The 18,188-nt window shown below is 38.2% G+C and overlaps 1 protein-coding gene across 1 annotated transcript in view; it reads right to left on the bottom strand.

The window, feature by feature from the left end:
• Window positions 1-3,556: 3,556 nt before the first annotated feature.
• ror1 (receptor tyrosine kinase-like orphan receptor 1) overlaps window positions 3,557-18,188 on the bottom strand; it is a 168,975-nt gene continuing 154,343 nt past the window's right edge. Inside the window, exons 7-12 of the mRNA XM_038278374.1 lie at window positions 16,659-16,904; window positions 14,936-15,147; window positions 11,167-11,346; window positions 5,605-5,832; window positions 5,056-5,420; window positions 3,557-4,590 (exon numbers count right to left, since the gene is read on the bottom strand). Coding sequence (XP_038134302.1) covers window positions 3,897-4,590; window positions 5,056-5,420; window positions 5,605-5,832; window positions 11,167-11,346; window positions 14,936-15,147; window positions 16,659-16,904 — 1,925 coding nt within the window. The 3' untranslated portion in view covers window positions 3,557-3,896. The remainder of the gene's footprint in view (window positions 4,591-5,055; window positions 5,421-5,604; window positions 5,833-11,166; window positions 11,347-14,935; window positions 15,148-16,658; window positions 16,905-18,188) is intronic.

Raw genomic sequence — 18,188 nt, 5'->3', positions numbered from 1 at the left:
GTCTTGTGTTTGAGGGGGAAGATCTTAAACATCTTCAGCCAGATCAGAACGGTGCTGCTACACTAACTGAAAAAGAAAGACAATACTCTAATCTTAATGTCTTTACATTGGCCTCTGGTACATTTTAAACTTGCAGTCCTTACATTTAAGCCCTGTCAGGTCAAACCCCAATCTATATCTCTGACCTGCTATCCATACACCTCTTCTTACAGTTTCCAAGTCCTAAGTGGTTTCCTTAACATAAGACCATATAAAATAAGTTATTTAGAGTCTCCAAATTGCAGAATGACTATGTAACAGCAGTCAAAGCAAACAGGGCAGAAAGAAACAGCCTATTGGACTGAAATGCTCTTGTTCACTCAGCTCCCCACACCTAGAACATTCTTAATTAAACATTTAAATTAACAAACCCATCTTACTGAGAGCTTTTACTTTTAAACTTAAAATTCTCAAAGCTGGACCTCTTTTTTTTCTTTCCGAAGTCTTTCTATTAATAAGTCCATTTTGTGCTGTATTTGTTGGTGCCCTTGACCAGGACTTCCTTGTACATTAGTCTATTTATTTCACTTGGAATATTCTTATTAAGGTGATGAAAATGCTTATATACATAATATATATATATATATATATATATATATATATATATATATATATATATATATATATATATATATATATACACAAACAGACTCAGTAAAGTTATAAATGGAATAAGATTTCAAACAAGTTTGATCATGGGGCATGCTTTAGCTTAGAAATCCCCTCTTCAAATCTGCAACATTTGCATGTGAATGAAAAAAAACCCAAAGAAAACACTCACATGAATAAGAACACAGAAAAGTCCTTTCTATTACACCTCCTTTTTTTTCTCCAGTTCTGGTGAAATTCTTGCTTGACTAATATAGTTTGCAGCTGCATAGAGTTCAGCCTTTAATAAACAGCTAAACAGCGCCACCCTCTGTTCATCAACAGTCACTGTACCAAGGAAATGACAGCCCTAAAATGGAGATCTGCTGACACCTGGTGGATTCCTTCTGTTATGACAACTGGACCGTACATGAAATAAGAAATATTCTAGAGAGAACTTTGACAAACATTATTTAATAATAATGATTTTTGCAATACAAAAACATTTGTGCAAAAACAATCGGGCGAATTACAAAGAAAAGGCCTAACTTGGTCAATATGCTAATAAACCTAATGTGAGAATAAAACTGTGTTGGTTCTTAAAAAAAAGGACTAAAAAGGCACATTTATGATGGTTCTGCAAAAACAAAATAACTCAAACAGACCTTATAAAGATTCACAGTCTTGTGTACAAGTGGTTTTTGCACTTACACATCTGTTTCGCGGTGGAAGTGAACAAACTCGGGTTTAGGTAGCTCCGTCTACTTTAGAAAAAGAAACAAACAAAAAAAAAAACAAAGCAAAAACAAACACAAGACAGGCGTCTTAATCATAAGTAAAGTTGTACTTCATAAAATAAAATAAAAAATGTGTAAACCCCCCCCAAACTTATGACTTAAAATCACCTTTGTGCAAGTTTAACTTGTTTCCTATCGAAATTCATAAAGCAGAAATTTTGTCTAACTGTCCTTTTTGTTTGCAGCACAAAAAAACAGTCAAACACAACTGATTGTTAGCCTTCTAACAGAGATAAGTAACACACACACACAGCCCAAAGTATCTTTGTTAATATTTGCATTTTGAGGATTATCAAATAAAAAAGGGGGATGATGATAAACTGCTGTTAAAAAAAAAACATGAAAAAAGCTTCATATTTATAAATTAATTGACATTACTATAAAAAAAAAAAAATAGAGTACAGAGTTCAGCATTTACCAAACACACACTTCTTCATTTTGGAAAAAGGTATCAGAGAGAATGTAAGCCACTATGACACTGACGAATAAATACAGATGTAGAAATAACAGACAAATTTGATTTATTTTCCCTCCCTCGCTACTTAGGCCACTTGCTTGTTACCCAGCATGCCCTGCAAAATGCATTAAGTACACTGTATTCACAGGACCTGGTACATGACGCACAGACGATGACTTCCAACTGTTTTCAGATACCCTAGAATGTTCCATAGTACCGTTATCTGCTACAGGTGTTGTGTATTTACAATAAACTTCCTACAATGATATCTTGGATGATTACTTTTCCTCAAAACCTAAAAAAAAAATAAATACAAACCCCACAAAGACACATCTGGAAAGCAACTCTTTAGAAAATAAAGCACTAAAATTGTTTAAAGAATTTAATTAAGAATTATTTTCAGGGTTGTGTGGGTTAGTTGTGAGCAAGCACAACCTTCCACTACCTTACCAACCCTTTCTAGATTGTTTTTTTGTTTGTTTTTCTTCTGAGTTACAGGTGTTTTGATTAGTTAAAGTCAGTCTTATTTTAATAGAAAGCGGTCAGAAGAATCTCAGTTTGGACAAAGGGAAAACATTCTCATAGGGGAGTCAACTGCGATTTCCACCATCCAACCCACTGAAAACAAAACCACAGGAGATTGGCTTTAGCTAAAACAGTTGTTAATAACACGGACTGTGCAATTTTTCATATATGTTGATAAAAAAAAATCCAAAAATAAACAAGAAACATACTGATACTAATAATTTATGACGTTGAAATGGAAAATGTAAACAGGAATAGTTTTTCTTCTAAAACTTTAATTTTCCGTCTTCATCAACCTTTTCTGCAAATGATAATAGCCATGCATAAAGAAGCATTTAGGGAGTACACTGCTGTTACAGGGTAGGTAGAGTTACATCAAATCCCCAGAAAGATTTAAATTAGACTAAGACCAGCAAAAAGTCATTGTTTGGTGGAAACATTAACTACAAAAGTTAAATGGAAATTTGTACTTATATTACACTGTTGAAATTCATTCTAGCATAGCCCCTGTTTTGATTAGTGACTACTATATGAGAACGTCTCGCTATATCTCCAAACTGGACTAGTTTGATAATGCTGACGAAAAAAAAATGTTTTTTTGGGGGGGACTCTGTAGCCATTTTAAGCAGAGGGGAGATGTTTTTTGATTGTAGAGGACGTTTCATCAACTTTGATTGAAAAAATAAAATAAAACAAACATTCAGCTGTCATTTTCGACGGTAAAAGATGTGAATGACGAGGGTATGTTGATGCTTGACCTTGACAATAACAAATTGAGCTGCATCCCCGTAGATGCCATCTCAATTCCTGTTGCTTTACAGTGAGGGTGGGGTCGGGTGGGGTGGGTGGGGGCTACACTCTAAGGCACAGAACCAAACATGTTGGAGTCTGGAGTCCAAAGGGTGGAGCAGGAAACCCACAGAAAGCCAGAAGATGGTCCTGCTTGAGCCAACGTTTCATTGCTTAGGCCGGTGTGGGTATTCTGGAACGCAGCTGAAAGGCACCGTGAGCGAGTTTCATGAATGTTTATGTCTCTATGTGAAACAGTCTATTAACAGAGTCACAAACTCACTGCCTGCAAGGGTCCAATAAAATCAACTGAACCAGGGTGGACTTGTTACTTATTTCAACCATAAGCTTAAAAAGTTCCTTTTGAATATATACTTATATGTATTTTTTTTCATTCACTCAACACTTTAATGTATTGTATTTACAAGGGTTACCATAGCAACATTGTTAAACCATGATACTAAGAACACTTTAAACAGTCAGACATCTCTTTGCAATACTTATGTAGCTGCAGCAATGCTTTTTTTTTGTTTGTTTTTTTTTTGTTTTTTTTGCACATTTAGCAGTGTGAACAAGCCTGCGCCTGTCTGGTCTCACTAAGGCCGAAGTTGAGCTGTGGTTCTCGCTCCCTGGCTGAGAGGCAGAACGTCTCATATGAGGTTCCGGAGCAGGAAGAGAGAGGGAACATTGCCCCGGCCTGTTCACAGGTCCGCGGTGATGACTGAGTCATTGTACATAATCACATCAGAGTCTGGAGTGAGCAGAGCTGAAGTTTGCGAAACGTGGTCAATTTGCGTCACCCCTTTTTGGGAGACTTGTCCGTAAACCTGACCCCCGCCGTTCCCCGGCGTGACGCAGTGAGAGAGGAGTGGCGTGTTGGCCTCGTGGTTGGAGCCCGTGGTGGAAGGCACCCCGCTGACGTGGCCCGTGCTGGTGGAGCCGCTGGCACTGCTGGGTGAGCGGCTTTTAGGAGGCGGCAGGTGGTGCTGGATGACTCTAGTAGGTGGAGCTGGAGGGGCAAAGTGAGCTGGGAAGGCTGCATATCCTGATGGGATGGGGTATCCATTGACAGGGATGAAGCGCTGATGGGTTTGTGGGACAGCCATTGGAGTCCAGGCAGGAATAGTCGCCATCTGCCCCGGTGCAGGAATGGCCTGGGCAGGGTAGAGGTATCCAGCGGTGGCGGTAGCAAAGCGAGGGTTGCTGAGGTTGCTGACGGGACTGGCACTGAGCGAGGTTGTCTGAGTGGTGGCGTTGCCTCCTCCACCGGAGGGAGTGCTGGAGCTGGCGTGGGAAGACAGCCCCTCCCAAGCTCGCAAGCGGCTGTGGATGTCTTTAAAGCGTGGTCGGCGAGCTGGTCCCTCCTGCCAGCATTCTGTCATCAAGCCATAAAACCTGAAAGATGGTAGACATAGGAAGTTATTCACTGACAAAAAATGCATTTTTTACGCACTAAAAAAAAAAAAAATCTACTTTTATGAGCATATAAGCTACAGACCCATACTCCATAATCCTCTAAGCATGACATCACCACAGTAAAACATAGCAGAAGTGGTGTCAGGCTTTGGGATTGTCTTTTGTCTGCAAGAACATGAAGTTGATGCCATTTACCAAAAAACTTTATAGTATTAAAATGGCCCAAAGTCCACCCTAAAGTTCACCAGGGAGCCTGTTAAGGGCTAGAAAACTTCTTTTCATTGAAGCTCAACGGTCAAATCTCACCAAGATGGAACCATTTTCCTGATAAGCATGCTCGAGATATACTGTACCAGACCTACAGAGTACCATTCCAGACTATTGAAGGAGGCCTATGGAAAGTTTGAGCTACATCTCCTGATCAGAAACCATGCAGTGACACACCTTGGTGGGCAGTCCTCCGGGCAGGGCAGCAACTGCCTCTTTCTCACCATCTCCATCACTTCCTGGTTGGAGAAGCCATAGTAAGGCTGCAGGCCGTAGCTGAAGAGCTCCCACAGAACCACCCCAAATGACCAGATGTCTGAGTCTGTGGTGAACTTCCCATAGGCGATGGATTCAGGGGGCATCCAGCGGATGGGCAGCAGAGTCTTAGGCTGGATGCAGTAGTAGTCAGAGGAGTAGATTTCTCTGGAGAGACCCAGGTCAGAAATCTTCACGTGCAGCTGTTCACCTACTAAAATGTTCCTTGCTGCCAGGTCTTTATGGATGTAGAAGTGACTGGCTAGATATTCCATCCCTGCAGCAACCTAATTGATAAAAAAAATATTGGGTCATCCAAGTCAGAAATAACAAAACAGCCAAATTACAAAGCAATGACAATCAAACACTAGTTTTAGCATGTCTTTATTTGTATCTTTTTATAATTTCTATTGCATTAAAAGATGATTCAAAGCATTTAACAACATCATGTATCATGTTGGTTGAAGTTACCTGTATGGCCATATGCAGAAAGTCTCCATGATCAAGACTGGATTTTACAGTGCCGTCCTCGTCACTGCTGCAGCCAACGTCAGAGTGCGGCGACCGCATAATCAGGAACTCGTGAAGATCTCCTTGTGGCAGAAACTCGAATAGCATGCAGGCAGGTTGCTCCTGCGTAACCACACCAAGGAGGCAGACCACATTCGGGTGCTGGAGCTCAGTCAGCACAGCAGCTTCCTGGAAATCAAGCCGAATAAATATCACAACTGTTTTAATGAACACACATGATCACTTTTTTTTCTGTCACAATGTGTGACAGCATAGGCGGATCTACTGGGGTGGCATAGGGTGGCAAATGCCACCCTAAATAACAGCCTTGCCACCCCAGCTGCCACCCCAGTTGGCGGTAGGGGTGGCGAGGCTTATAAATTATGGATCATTTGAGAATTACGACCGCTAATTTCTAATGTCGGACTGCAGTGAATGCAGCACGAGATGACGCGAGAGCGACTGAGACTGATTGTTTTGAAAACCGAATGGGGCAAAGCGAGGGAGCCAGGGGTGATGGGGAGAGGAGACACGGGATGAAACAGGTAAAAACTGAATAACTATCGAGAAATTAAATCATAATGAAAGCACAATGTTGCTAGCATAGCTGCAATGCTGATTTTGAGATGATAAAAATCAGGTTTTAGAACGTTATTTCTCTATCTATGATGTTAGTTAGGCCTGACGTCTCAGGCTCATAAAGACATATTTGCGGTCAACTCTGACAGAAAAGAGACGATCAAGTTTGGTTTTACTCAAATCAAAACGCACAAAGGCTTTGGATCTAAATACATTTGTGAAGCGTTTTGCTGAGCAACATGGAAATCGCTGCATTCAGCTGTTATAGTATAGTCATGTTAACTTTATGTTTTGCTCTCTGGTGAGCCTTTACAGAGCTGTTACATTTTGTTTTGGCACCTGAGAACATCTGATATTTCCTTTAATAAAACCAAAAGTGTTAAAAGTTAAAAATGTGATACTGGTGTAAATCCTGCTTGATATGAAGCAGTGTTGATGTTTCTTTTTTTGTATATATAATATGAAACTATCCAGAAATGACCCGTATGAACCTACTCACAAGCAAAATGTATTTTTATGTTGCTTCTTTTCAGATTTGTGGAGATTTTGATGTAACATACAGAACCCGCCTTTTTGTTGATTTGTTGATACAGCAGTATGGAGGACCAACTCTGCCATGTTTAAAAATAAATACATAATTAAATAAATGCTCAATAAATAAATAAGCATACAATTAATTGCCACCAAAAATACAAACAACAAATAAATGTAAGTAGAAATTAAATTATACAGCTAGTCATAAAGGTATATAACTCTTTTTTATTTCTTTGCCTTTTTAATATTTACCCTATTTATTTTTTTTGTCATTTATTATCTTCAACTTCATTTTTTAATTACTTATATTTTTAAGTATTTATTTATGTGCATGTTATAATATTTTTGTCTGTTTTATTCTTCCTTTGTATTTTTTTACCCTAGTTATTTCTTCGCCGCTATTTCTTTCTGCTTGCCCTTTTAACATTTCTGCCTGCCATTATAATATAATTTCTAATTACATTTATTTGTTGGTTGTATTTTTGGTGGCAATTAATTTAGGGCTGCAACAACGAATCGATAAAATCGATAAAAATCGACTTTTAAAAGCGTTGGCAACGAATTTCATCATCGATTAGTTGTGTCGCGCGATTATTGCGTCATCCGCCGCGCTGTCATCACTGCCTCTTGACTGAAAGAGGAAGAAAAAAAAAAAAAGGCAGAGCGAGTCAGCGCCGCAGGTGCAGTGTTGCCAACTCAGCGACTTTTCAGACCCCTCCAGCGACTATTTTTCAAAAAAGCGTTCTAGCGACAAATCTGGCGACTTTTTTCGGTGTCACTGGCGGCTTTTGGAGACTCTTACGTGAAAGCATGTATCGTTCCTACTCTGCCGTGGGGCGCCTCCCCCCGCTCCCGCAGGAGTCCCTCTCAGCTGCAGTCAGAGCCTCAGCGTCCAGACTGCAAATGAAGCGCGCATGCACCGGGATTGACGGCGCAAATTGATCACAATAATTAAAATAGCCTGCGCTTTGTAAAGCGAAAAAAGTGATAACATGCAACTTTTTTCAAAAGAAATTAACATGGCACGGAACCACCATGTTTGTTTGGTTTTAAAGTGGGAAAAACGTAACGTTAGTTTCTCAGGTAGCTCTTCTGATGCTTTCCTTACCGTGTTAGTAGGTTACAGACAGGGATAAGGTTGGCTACTTATTTTACCTTTAATTTCATTTGAATTAGCTTAAGCAGCGTTTATATTTTCTTTATAAATAAATTAACTTGCAAATTATGAGGGCAAGACTTTTAAAGTTTAAATCTTCTGGCAAAGATAAAGTAAAGAAGATCCTGCAATTTATGGAAGTAAAGCAGAATAAAATCCAGCAAGATCAGTAATATGTCAATTAATTATATGCCACATTCCCATGTAAATATCTTTCTTTGGAGGATGTGTTTTTTAGCACCCCTAGTTCTCTCATTTTTATTCCAAATACAATTTATAATTTGAATCACAGGGCTATTTTTATCTCTATGGTTCAGTATTTTCTCAAGTAGCAACTTTAACTGCTATACTTTCCTGTCTTAAAAGGCAGAACTCTTCTAGTCTAAAAAAACTAATTTGTTGAAATGGGGGGGCCTATTGTTTGAACCCCTTAGGGGCTTTTAAAAACAAAAATGTCTTTTTTTGCGCTTTATGAAACAAAGTACCCTATATTTTGTGGATGTACAGCTACATTTCTCATGTAAGTTTGCGTAGTTTTAACACAAACATTTATTTTTTCATATTGCACCAGTACAGTTAACGAGCAACCTGTACTTGTGTGCTTGTTTGTTCTGTCTAAAATGTTTATTTTGGAATAAAGAGGTTAATATAAAAAATATTTTTTGTCCGATTCTTCGATTAATCGAAAAAATAATCGTCCGATTCATCGATTTTTAAAATAATCGTTAGTTGCAGCCCTAAATTAATTGTATGCTTATTTATTTATTGAGCATTTATTTATTTCTGTATTTATTTTTAAATATGGCAGAGTTGGTCCTCCATATACAGCTCTATCTACAGCATATTTACATGCATGAAATGTCCCTTCCATGTTGCCGTAACTGCTGTATGTCAAGTTACTGAGGAACAAATGGGGTAAATGTGTGTTCAGAGTAAACATTACATAGATATCCAGTACCTTGTTTGGGTGCCTCGACCCATTTATTTCTACTGTGTAGTTCTGCTCATTTTATACCAGTTCAGTCCATAGATCTCTGATGGGAAACTTTTTCTTGCTATCGTTTCTTCTTGTGCAAATGCTGCAAAGCTGCATCTCTGACAGTCAATCTCACACATCTGCGACTCAGCACCTGTGTCTTACCTTAATACCTTTCCTGTCATAAGGCCCCTCTAGAAGTAGTGTTATCATTCTTCTATCTCCTATTAAGTGAGATCACATTGTACGATGTATTATTAATATGAACTGTTTCACATGAAACACTTGTACTGTACATACTATTCTCACCAAACTGTGATAACTGTGATTAAATTCAGTGTAAACAAATGCCATATGTTGCCACCCCTAAAAAATTCCTGCCCCCCTCTTGCCACCCCATAAATATTTTTCTAGATCCGCCCCTGTGTGACAGGAAACCCATCGATTAAAAGAGCAACATCTGTGCAGAAGTAACTTCAGCCTGTTAGATTGAGTGTAGTCATGTTATATGCCTATACAAAAACAACAAAAACATTTGATCCTGATTACATAAGGTAATCTACCCCAAGCACTCGTCCTGATAGTTTCTCATTAGTCCTTTTTGCACCTAAGAAGAATTCCTGCACCACCAGGCGCCATGGCACCCTCTGACTGCAGCCAGACGTGCCAACTGAGGCTACTTAATAGACCCCCACAGTCTTGCAGGACCTTGCACTTTATTGACAGCTCAGTGTGGTTGAAGACCAACCAATATTAAACAAATTAATTAAACAAATAGAATAGAAAATCCCTTTATTGCAGCAATATTTAACTAATATATTATAAGACCACTCCCCTTTAACAACATTTGGAAGTGAACACTTCTTTCCTTCAGTGTTTCTGAACAGTATGACATATATAGTGGGCAAAAACATTTAACTAATCTATTGATAACGTGAGGAGGCTCAAGTCTCATAGAAGAACAGCATTTACATCTGAGACATTAGCCTCTGGAAAATTACGTATTACTATGCTCTAGGGGTGTGAATAGGCAATAATTGGGCTAAACGTACCATAATACATGTGTTATGATATGATTTATCCCAATATCCCAATGCATTAACAAAGATGATATATTGCAATTTTTATAATAATATAGCCAATGGTCTAGCTGTAAAAAAAAAAAAAGAATGGTGGATTTTTTTTTTGTTTTTGTAGCATACATATTATATAGTCTATTAACCTAAAGCAATATGCATGGCATGGTTGTTACATGTCAGGTATGCCGGTCATTGACCTTTGACCAAGGCACCTTACAGCAGAACTGCAGTCAGTTCCTGCATATGCATGGCTATCACTGCCCCTACATAGTTAGGGACAAATGCAGAGGACTAATTTCCCACTGGGATCAGCTTCATAGTCATGGGAGGCCACTTTTTTGATTTTATTTATTTTGCTCAGGCTACTCGTAAGCTCACAGCCCGCCAAATGTGCAAAGGGCAATATTACTGCCATTAAGGTTAATATACAGTAGAAATTTTACACATTTGGTGATAAAATGTCACAGAGGATGGTATGGGGGATGGTTATTTAAAAAAGGGGATGATTTGCTGAATGCTGAATATAGCCCTAGAAAACCTCCCCAGGTCTTTTTGTTACTCTGCTGTATCGGGAGCAGGGCAGCAACGGTGCGCTGCCAACTAGCAGTTGGATTTTTAAGAGTTATATAAAAGTAAGAATGAAATGGATGTTTGTCTATTAGTATTCTTTACATTTAGATTTGCTCTGCTGAATTTTAAAACAATACCAATATAATGTAATGAAGTATTACAATATTTGTCTTCCCTCCCATCCAGCATGCATTTTTTCCCAACAACATTTTTTTCCCATAAAATATAAGTTTAGAAGGGTGTGTTGGTGACGCAGATAATCACTTTGAAAGTGGTGAAACAACAATCAACAATTAAAGTAAAGAAACATTTGACTTTTGGTGACACAGATGACCCCAGAGTAACAATACTGTTCAAAATGGGAGCAGGAATTAATATATCTTCAAGCTTGGCTTGTAACAAAGTAATTTTAATTCTCAACAATCTCTCACACATCTCCTTATGCAATTTCAAAATATTTCTATATTTTTGATATGGAAACTAATGAAACTATAGTAGACTATAAGCCTAAATCAAATTTCATGGAAATTTGTAAATGCATAACTTGTAATGTTAACCACATTTTCTAAGGATAAATGTAAACAAAATAAAAAATATATATACTTTGGGAACAGTTATTCATTCAGTACCTGTTGAAAGTCTGTCCATTGCTGATTGGTGGAAATATCTTTCAGAGTCTTAATGGCCACAAGCTGCGCCTGGTCCATGCCTGGCAGATAGAGATGACCCTTGTAGATCTTCCCTAGCGTGCATTCTCCAAGCTCCTCCATGAAACGCACCGCCGACATGGGGAGTTCTTTGGCTTTACCCTGTGAACACAAAACCTAATATCAGTGGGTTGCAAAGAGGTTACAGGAAAGCTGTGGTATTATTTTGCCCGAAGGGCCATTACTCTTTTATCAACATTATTTTCTGTAGAAATCCCAATATGGGGTATTTCTGTATTAATTATCTACCGGTACTAAAAAACTGGCTGATACAAATGAAAACAGGCTGAAGGTGTAAAATGATGTGGGGTGAAAAAATATCCCAGAAGATTATTAATTGTTCTAGACAGACTAAATCCATTACATCACCACTTAGTAATTTCCTTAACAATTTTGGAAAGCGGTTGGGGAAAAGGGGAAATCAGGCAACATATCGTATGCCTAAAAAATGGGATTTGGCTCTCAGCTCTCTCTCTAAGCATTTGGGGGAAAATGAACTCCCAAGTCAGTAAACCCAAGATTCTGCAGCAGAAATAACAGAAAAAAAGCTGTTAGGCTAATTGTGAAGGAGGGCTTGGAGTGCCACATATTAACTGAAAAAACAATTCCTTAATTTTTTATTTCTTTTTACATGCATGCAAGTGGGGAACAGAAATCCTAAAGCATTTAAATATGAGTTCTTGGAGACGAACAGCGAGAAACCCCAATTTTCCTTTAATAATGGGTTTAATTAGTTGGTGTGTCCTTCTGAATTTTTTTTTAATAATCCAGCTAGACTAGTAGAGTCATTGCCATAACAAGCAGACTGATCATGAAAGGTCAGTTAATAAGGTCATTATGCCATATTCGTATCAATAAAAAATAAGATGAGCATAACTACACTGGTCCTCTAGAGTTAAAAACTCCAGAAGACCAGCTTTATTTCTATTTCTATAGAAAACATTAATAGATTGGATTGTTAGTAAATTGTTTATGTGTGTATGAGAAGGAGTCCATTAGGGGTGTGTGAGGTTGGAGTTGGGAGGAGATGAAAAGTGAGCGAAGGCTGGCAGAGATTTTAAGATTCCAGGAACTCCGAGTTGAATAATGAAATTCCTCTGCGAGCACGACACACACATATGCTCAGGCACACGCACACACAGGTCAGCGGGAGCTCTGAGGGGGGTGTGAGTGTATTATATTAGGAGAAAAGCAGATGTTTTGGGTTATGGGTTTGTTTCACCCCTTTACTCCCACACCCAAAGCCTCAGATCCAAACTACACCACCACAGGTTTGTGTGTGTGAAGAAATCGTTTCAGGGTTTGGCCCTTCTATGACCCTAAAAAAAGCCTGCTGGGTAGCATCCAAATGCTAAAACATTGTGGAGTTTTAAATGATGTTTTAGAAGGAAAAAGTTATCCATGGTTTTTTTTTTTTTTTTTTAATAAAAATCTGAAAATTTGGACCTATTTATTATTTCTCAAAGCAGCATTATACATCCCCAAATAAAGAAATGACCTTAATTCAACAGTTCTCCCTAGGGAGCTGAGGGTCTTTCCTAGGACCCCAGAGTCATCATCTGTGGGATTTAAACCTGTAAACCTGCAGCCTTTCCATCTGGGGGTCATTTGGAGGTCTGTCTCTACAGACTTTTATCCATCCTTTGCAAAATAGCAACAACTAAGTCTGATTGCATGAGATGTAAAATAATCTATTTTCAATAAATATATATATATATATATATATATATATATATATATATGCTGTCTTAAAGGTATAGGGGAGGATTTTCTTTTTCTGGGTGGATCATCAAAATAAATGGTCCTCCTAATTGTTAGTCATTCTGGTCATATGTTTACATAAGGCGACCTGCTCATCCCTAGTTAGCTATCTTTTTCTGCGTATGCTCTTTGAAAATGGCCGTGGGTCATAAGAGTTTAAAAATAGCAAATGTTCTTTTGGAAAGTAGCAGCTCTTACTGGTAAGGGTTCACAAATGTAAACATCTGGAGACATCCTTTGATTTAGCATATTAATACATCCACTATCACAGATTGTGGAAAAATCCTGGAAAGAAATTACTGTCATTGTTAGATGGTATAAAGAGGCTCTGAAAATGCTGTAAGCAGCTGTGTTTTCTACTACACAAAGAACTTTATTAAAGTTAGCTTCCACTTCATTGAAACGAAGTGGAAAATAGTTCTATAGCATGTTAGAGTGACATACCCTGTTTATTAATGATAAATTTCCATCTCTGTAGATTTAAAATAATATGTTTTTTTAATTTTTTATTCATATTTTTTATGCAATGGCCTAATAGGTTCCGGTTTGTTATGTCTTTGAATGAGTCAAATAATGTGTAGGAAAATATATAAGTATTTAATACAGTTGGTACAACAATTAACTGTTTAGTACAATGATGTACTAAAAAAAGGAGAAAAAAAAAGCTTGTTATGAAAAGAGAAATTTTCACAATCAATTAATCGTTATTTGACCATTAAAATAAATCAACCTTAGAGTACATCATTGATCAGTGTTAGCCTAGTGGTTGCAAGTACCTGGTTCAATCCTCACAGCCTCCACTCTGCGTCTTTGAGTAAAACCCTTAACCCTACACTGCTCCGCAAGGGGATGGCTTAAATGCAGAGAGTGAATTTCTCCATTGTGGGACAATAAAGGAATTTCCATTTACATTACATTAATCACTAACGTGCTTGTATCCAAACATACATAGAAGAGCTTCAGTTTTTAAATCAGAGAAACATGTGTTCTGGCTAAAAATCCGAACCCTTTTAGTTGTAATGTAATATTAATGCAGATAATCAAATACTCTCCACTTTGACTGGTAAAGAAAATCTAGAAAATAAGAAACAGACATGGAATGGCTAAATGTGCAACCTTAAAGGAAGCATGATTCAGACCCTGATGTGAATTATACTCTGCCTGGTCATCTGCACTACAAAGTCAGGGGAGTAAAGACAGAATAAGATGTCCCGTAAAGGGGATGGAGGGAAAGGACATAAGAAGAGGATGGGATAAGTGAAAGCAGAAGTGTGAAGGAGAGCTGTGGAAAAACAGATAGTGGGAGAAAAATAAACAGAGGGAAAAAGCTGCAGCTGAACATTCCTGGACCTGCTGAGATCTGATGATAGAGATCTGAAGGTTTGCCTCATGCAGGTCATTTCCACACAACGAACCTTGTAACCTCGGCATGCTGCGAGGTGTCACAGCCAACAGGCAGGGTGCTGCACCGCTGTTTTGACTCCTTTAGTCTGCTCTTTCAGACAAAGAGAGTAGAGGGGCTTTCTTTGCGAGAAGGTTCAAGGGGGCCCAAACATGCAGTGCAAGTTAAAGAACTCAATTAAATTAAACTATGTTACTCTGTCAGACAAGGGTCTTTGTCCTACTGATTAAAGTCATAATGATGCGACTAAGAGATGAAGTAGCAATAGTTCCATCTGAGGTGTTGAGATGTGCAAGTGTTTTCCGAAAGCACTGAAAGCTGTTTTAAGCACAAATAAAGGTATATTAGACAAAAAAAGGTGAATAACACCACCCCTAAACAGCAGCCAGTCCTAATTCAAAAATCAGTTATTTAAGCTGAATTCTAACTTTATGGGATCATTTTCTTTTAACTGCAAATGAATAAAGTAAAGCAGAGACAGAGACACATTCACTTTGTCGCTATGTTTCGTGTTGGTGCATGTACTACCTTTGGTTTGTAGGGAGTTGTCAGCATAGACATCTCCACATTTTGACCTCGGACTGGTTTGGGTGGACGAGCAGCTGGAGGCCTGGAGGACTTCTGGTTGTTACGGCAAACGCAGATGAACAAGAAAAGCAAGACGATGGCCAATGGGATGGCCACACTGGGAACTAGGATGTAAAGGATCTCCATGCTGCCACTGGACTTATCTTTATGGTCTGAAACAGAGAAATAAATATGGTGTTAATAGTGTAACATCAATGTTAAAAAGTAAAAAGCACCACTGCCTCAAATGTTTCATAGATCCAGTGTCTCTGGAAGCTCTATTGCAGGCATGAACTTTGCAATGATTAGTTTTTCTCTCAAACAGAAAGTAAACCCGATTCATTTTTTTCTTGAATAAAACGATTGATGGGGCTGTTGCTGCCGTTAACTCTGTGTAGCCTCTTGATTTATTTCCCTTTTTTAAGGTAACTCTGGCCTTGTCCTTTTTTGTGTTCAGGTGTACGTCTTCCTCTTTAGTTGTTCTTCCAACGCAGTCATTCAAGTCTAGCTGTTTGCTAATGCTTTGAATAATAACTAATATCATTAATTCAGCTGTGTGAAATGATTAAAAGACCAGTTAAAAAAAAGTCAAACATTTATAAAAATCTGCATATCCGTATAAAGTCACAGAGCATGTGGGTAGGTAGGTGCTTACCTCCAGCATTCACTGGGTGGGAGAATGTACAAACCTTTTACAGGTCCCTATGTCTATCACAGGAAGGACTGTCCTTCCCCAACTAAAACAAGCTTGATATTTGAGGACAAAATGTTCACCTTAATGTTATTAAATAATTTCCCCATTAGTAGGTTCCACAAATCACAAAAACAACACTGTCCTGATATTGGCTTCTGACTATCGGAGTGTGGGATAGTGACATTTCATGGCTTTTTTCCCCCACTTTGCTCTAAGTTGCTATCTAACAGTTGGATTTACCAAATGAGGAATAAATTCTCCTTAAATAAAAACACTTATTCCTTCAGATTTTTCTCTTTTCCAATGTTGGTACCTTTATTTCCTTCTTAAAAGAAATAGAAATAGCACAATGTTCGGTGTTTTCAAATCAGACTTAGTTTAGAGTCCACAAGTGCAGTTCATCCTGGATTTGAAGTAATTAAGAAAGTGGGAAAGATTTTTCTTTTTTTTTTCAAAACCTGAACATTCAGTTTTGCTGAAAACGCTGAGAGATAAAATGTTAAGATCAGCTCACTGCTTCCCAAGGGGATGAGTTAAATGCAGAGAGTTAATTACATTGGTCTGTACTTGTGACAATTTAAAGATAATAAAATGCTGAAAAAAAAAGGTTGGGGGGTAGGCTTTGTGCTTTAGTGATATGCATTTGCGTTTTGGGTTTTTAAAAATGTTCCTGCAGCTTTGTGCTTCTGTAACGTGATCCTTTACTTCCACCTCTCTCTGTCCAACAGAGCTTATTTATCTAATTAACAAACCCTTCCAGAGTTCTAGTTCAGGAAATGCTGTTTAAATAAAGCCAAGAAAGGGTGAAGGAAGTCAGCTAGAAGATGATCAGATTATTTAAGAATGCATGAAAAGAAAAAAAAAAGCTCTTTACTCTCTTTCCAAGCTCAGGGTTATCAAAAACAAAACATGACAAAGAACTTTTTAAGAAGTTATTGAGAGGAAACAGCATCAAATTCTAACTTGAAGGTTTAAACCGAAGTGCCTCACCACAGACTGGAATGTCGCAGAGCTCCATGCGAACACCTTCATCCAGCGTGAAGCACCAGGGGGCCTCGTGTTTGTTCCCAGGGTTGCGGCAGTAAGAGTGCCCCCCATTCAGCTCGGTGTAACGGACTGCCAGGTAGGTGTGGCTGTGGGGATACTGGGAGTTCCACGGCTGACACTGGCGCCCCGATTTGGTCACACTCACGGTGCCTCTGTAATCTGCTCCAGTGTTGTTGTAACACTTGTGACCTGAGAAAAATAAAGGTGAGGTGTTCATTGCTTACACCCAATAATTGAACAGTGAACAGACATAAGTAAATACTCAAATTTAGAGCTAAACATATTTGATCAAAATGCAACAATAAAAGAAAATCTGTAATTGCTTTAGTCTGAAAGTAGAAAAGTGGTTTAAAGGCAGGAAAGAGGATTCTCTGGTGGAAGATATGTCCAACAGATGTAATTCTGAATGGTGTGCATGCATCAGTGCCCCCTCCTTCGCAAAAGTTCAATACGCTGGAAACACCTCAGCTCAGAATATTGTTTTTCACCTATAGAGGCAGTAAAGTGCCAGACTGCACCTAGTCAGCAGGAAATCTCCATAAGAACAAGTTGTTTTTGAATACAGTACTTACTACAGAATTAAACGTAATTAAATGGTTACCTGTCCAGCAGAAGTTTTGCGACCAAAGCATGTTTTCAGAACCTTTAGCAGCTTCAGGGCACGCTACCTCTGGAAAGAATCTCCTAACAACTTACTTAGTAAAATCCGTTCTCTCCCACTTTCTCATAATTGCAAGAATGCCATCCATTAATTAATTAATTTTAGATTAATGTAGACACTTAATTTCTGAGTAAAAACTCTTACATGACTTAAAAAAGAACACTAAAAGAGCAAAAACAGTCCTTTAACATATGCATACAGGTATTAACATAGCATCTATACACAATGGAAGACATTCTTTTTGGTCATAAACAGAAAAAATATAAATTTCTTGATATAAACATGGGCTTTATTGTAATAATTTAAATGGATAGGTGTAATCTCATTTGAGAAACTACAAAGAGGGTGAGCTTCATAAGTAGGGAGATCCAATTTTTCATCGCTCACAAAAAAGTTCATCTGTTGAAATAATATTTGTCCCAAAGATTGTCAAACATTTAGATACAAATGTAAGAGAAGGAATGACACAAAGCTCAGGGAGGAGGATAAAACACATTCCACACAGGAGCTGTGCAGGGAGGCAACAGCCAGACCCCCAGGATGGCTGCAGGTTCTAAGTATGAAGTTTTTCATGAATATCAAGAAAATGTTTACTTTTATTTAAAAAAAAAGCATCCCCTGACAGAAAACAACAACAAATGTTGAAATAAATAAAGAAAATAAATCTTTTCTGTAGATAAATCCTTAGAGGTAAAACAAAGACTGATCATTTTTGCGCTATGTGAGGTTTAAATAACCACTGCATGGCCTGCTAATGTAAACCATTTTGGTGACACAACTCTGCGCTTCAGATTAACAATTCTATCTGAAGC

Source organism: Cyprinodon tularosa, unplaced genomic scaffold, assembly GCF_016077235.1.
Source record: "Cyprinodon tularosa strain WSP-4 unplaced genomic scaffold, ASM1607723v1 ctg140, whole genome shotgun sequence".
NCBI classification, from domain to species: domain Eukaryota; kingdom Metazoa; phylum Chordata; class Actinopteri; order Cyprinodontiformes; family Cyprinodontidae; genus Cyprinodon; species Cyprinodon tularosa.
The sequence above is the reverse complement of the archived record's forward strand: the minus strand, read 5'-3'. Positions and strand labels throughout refer to the sequence as shown.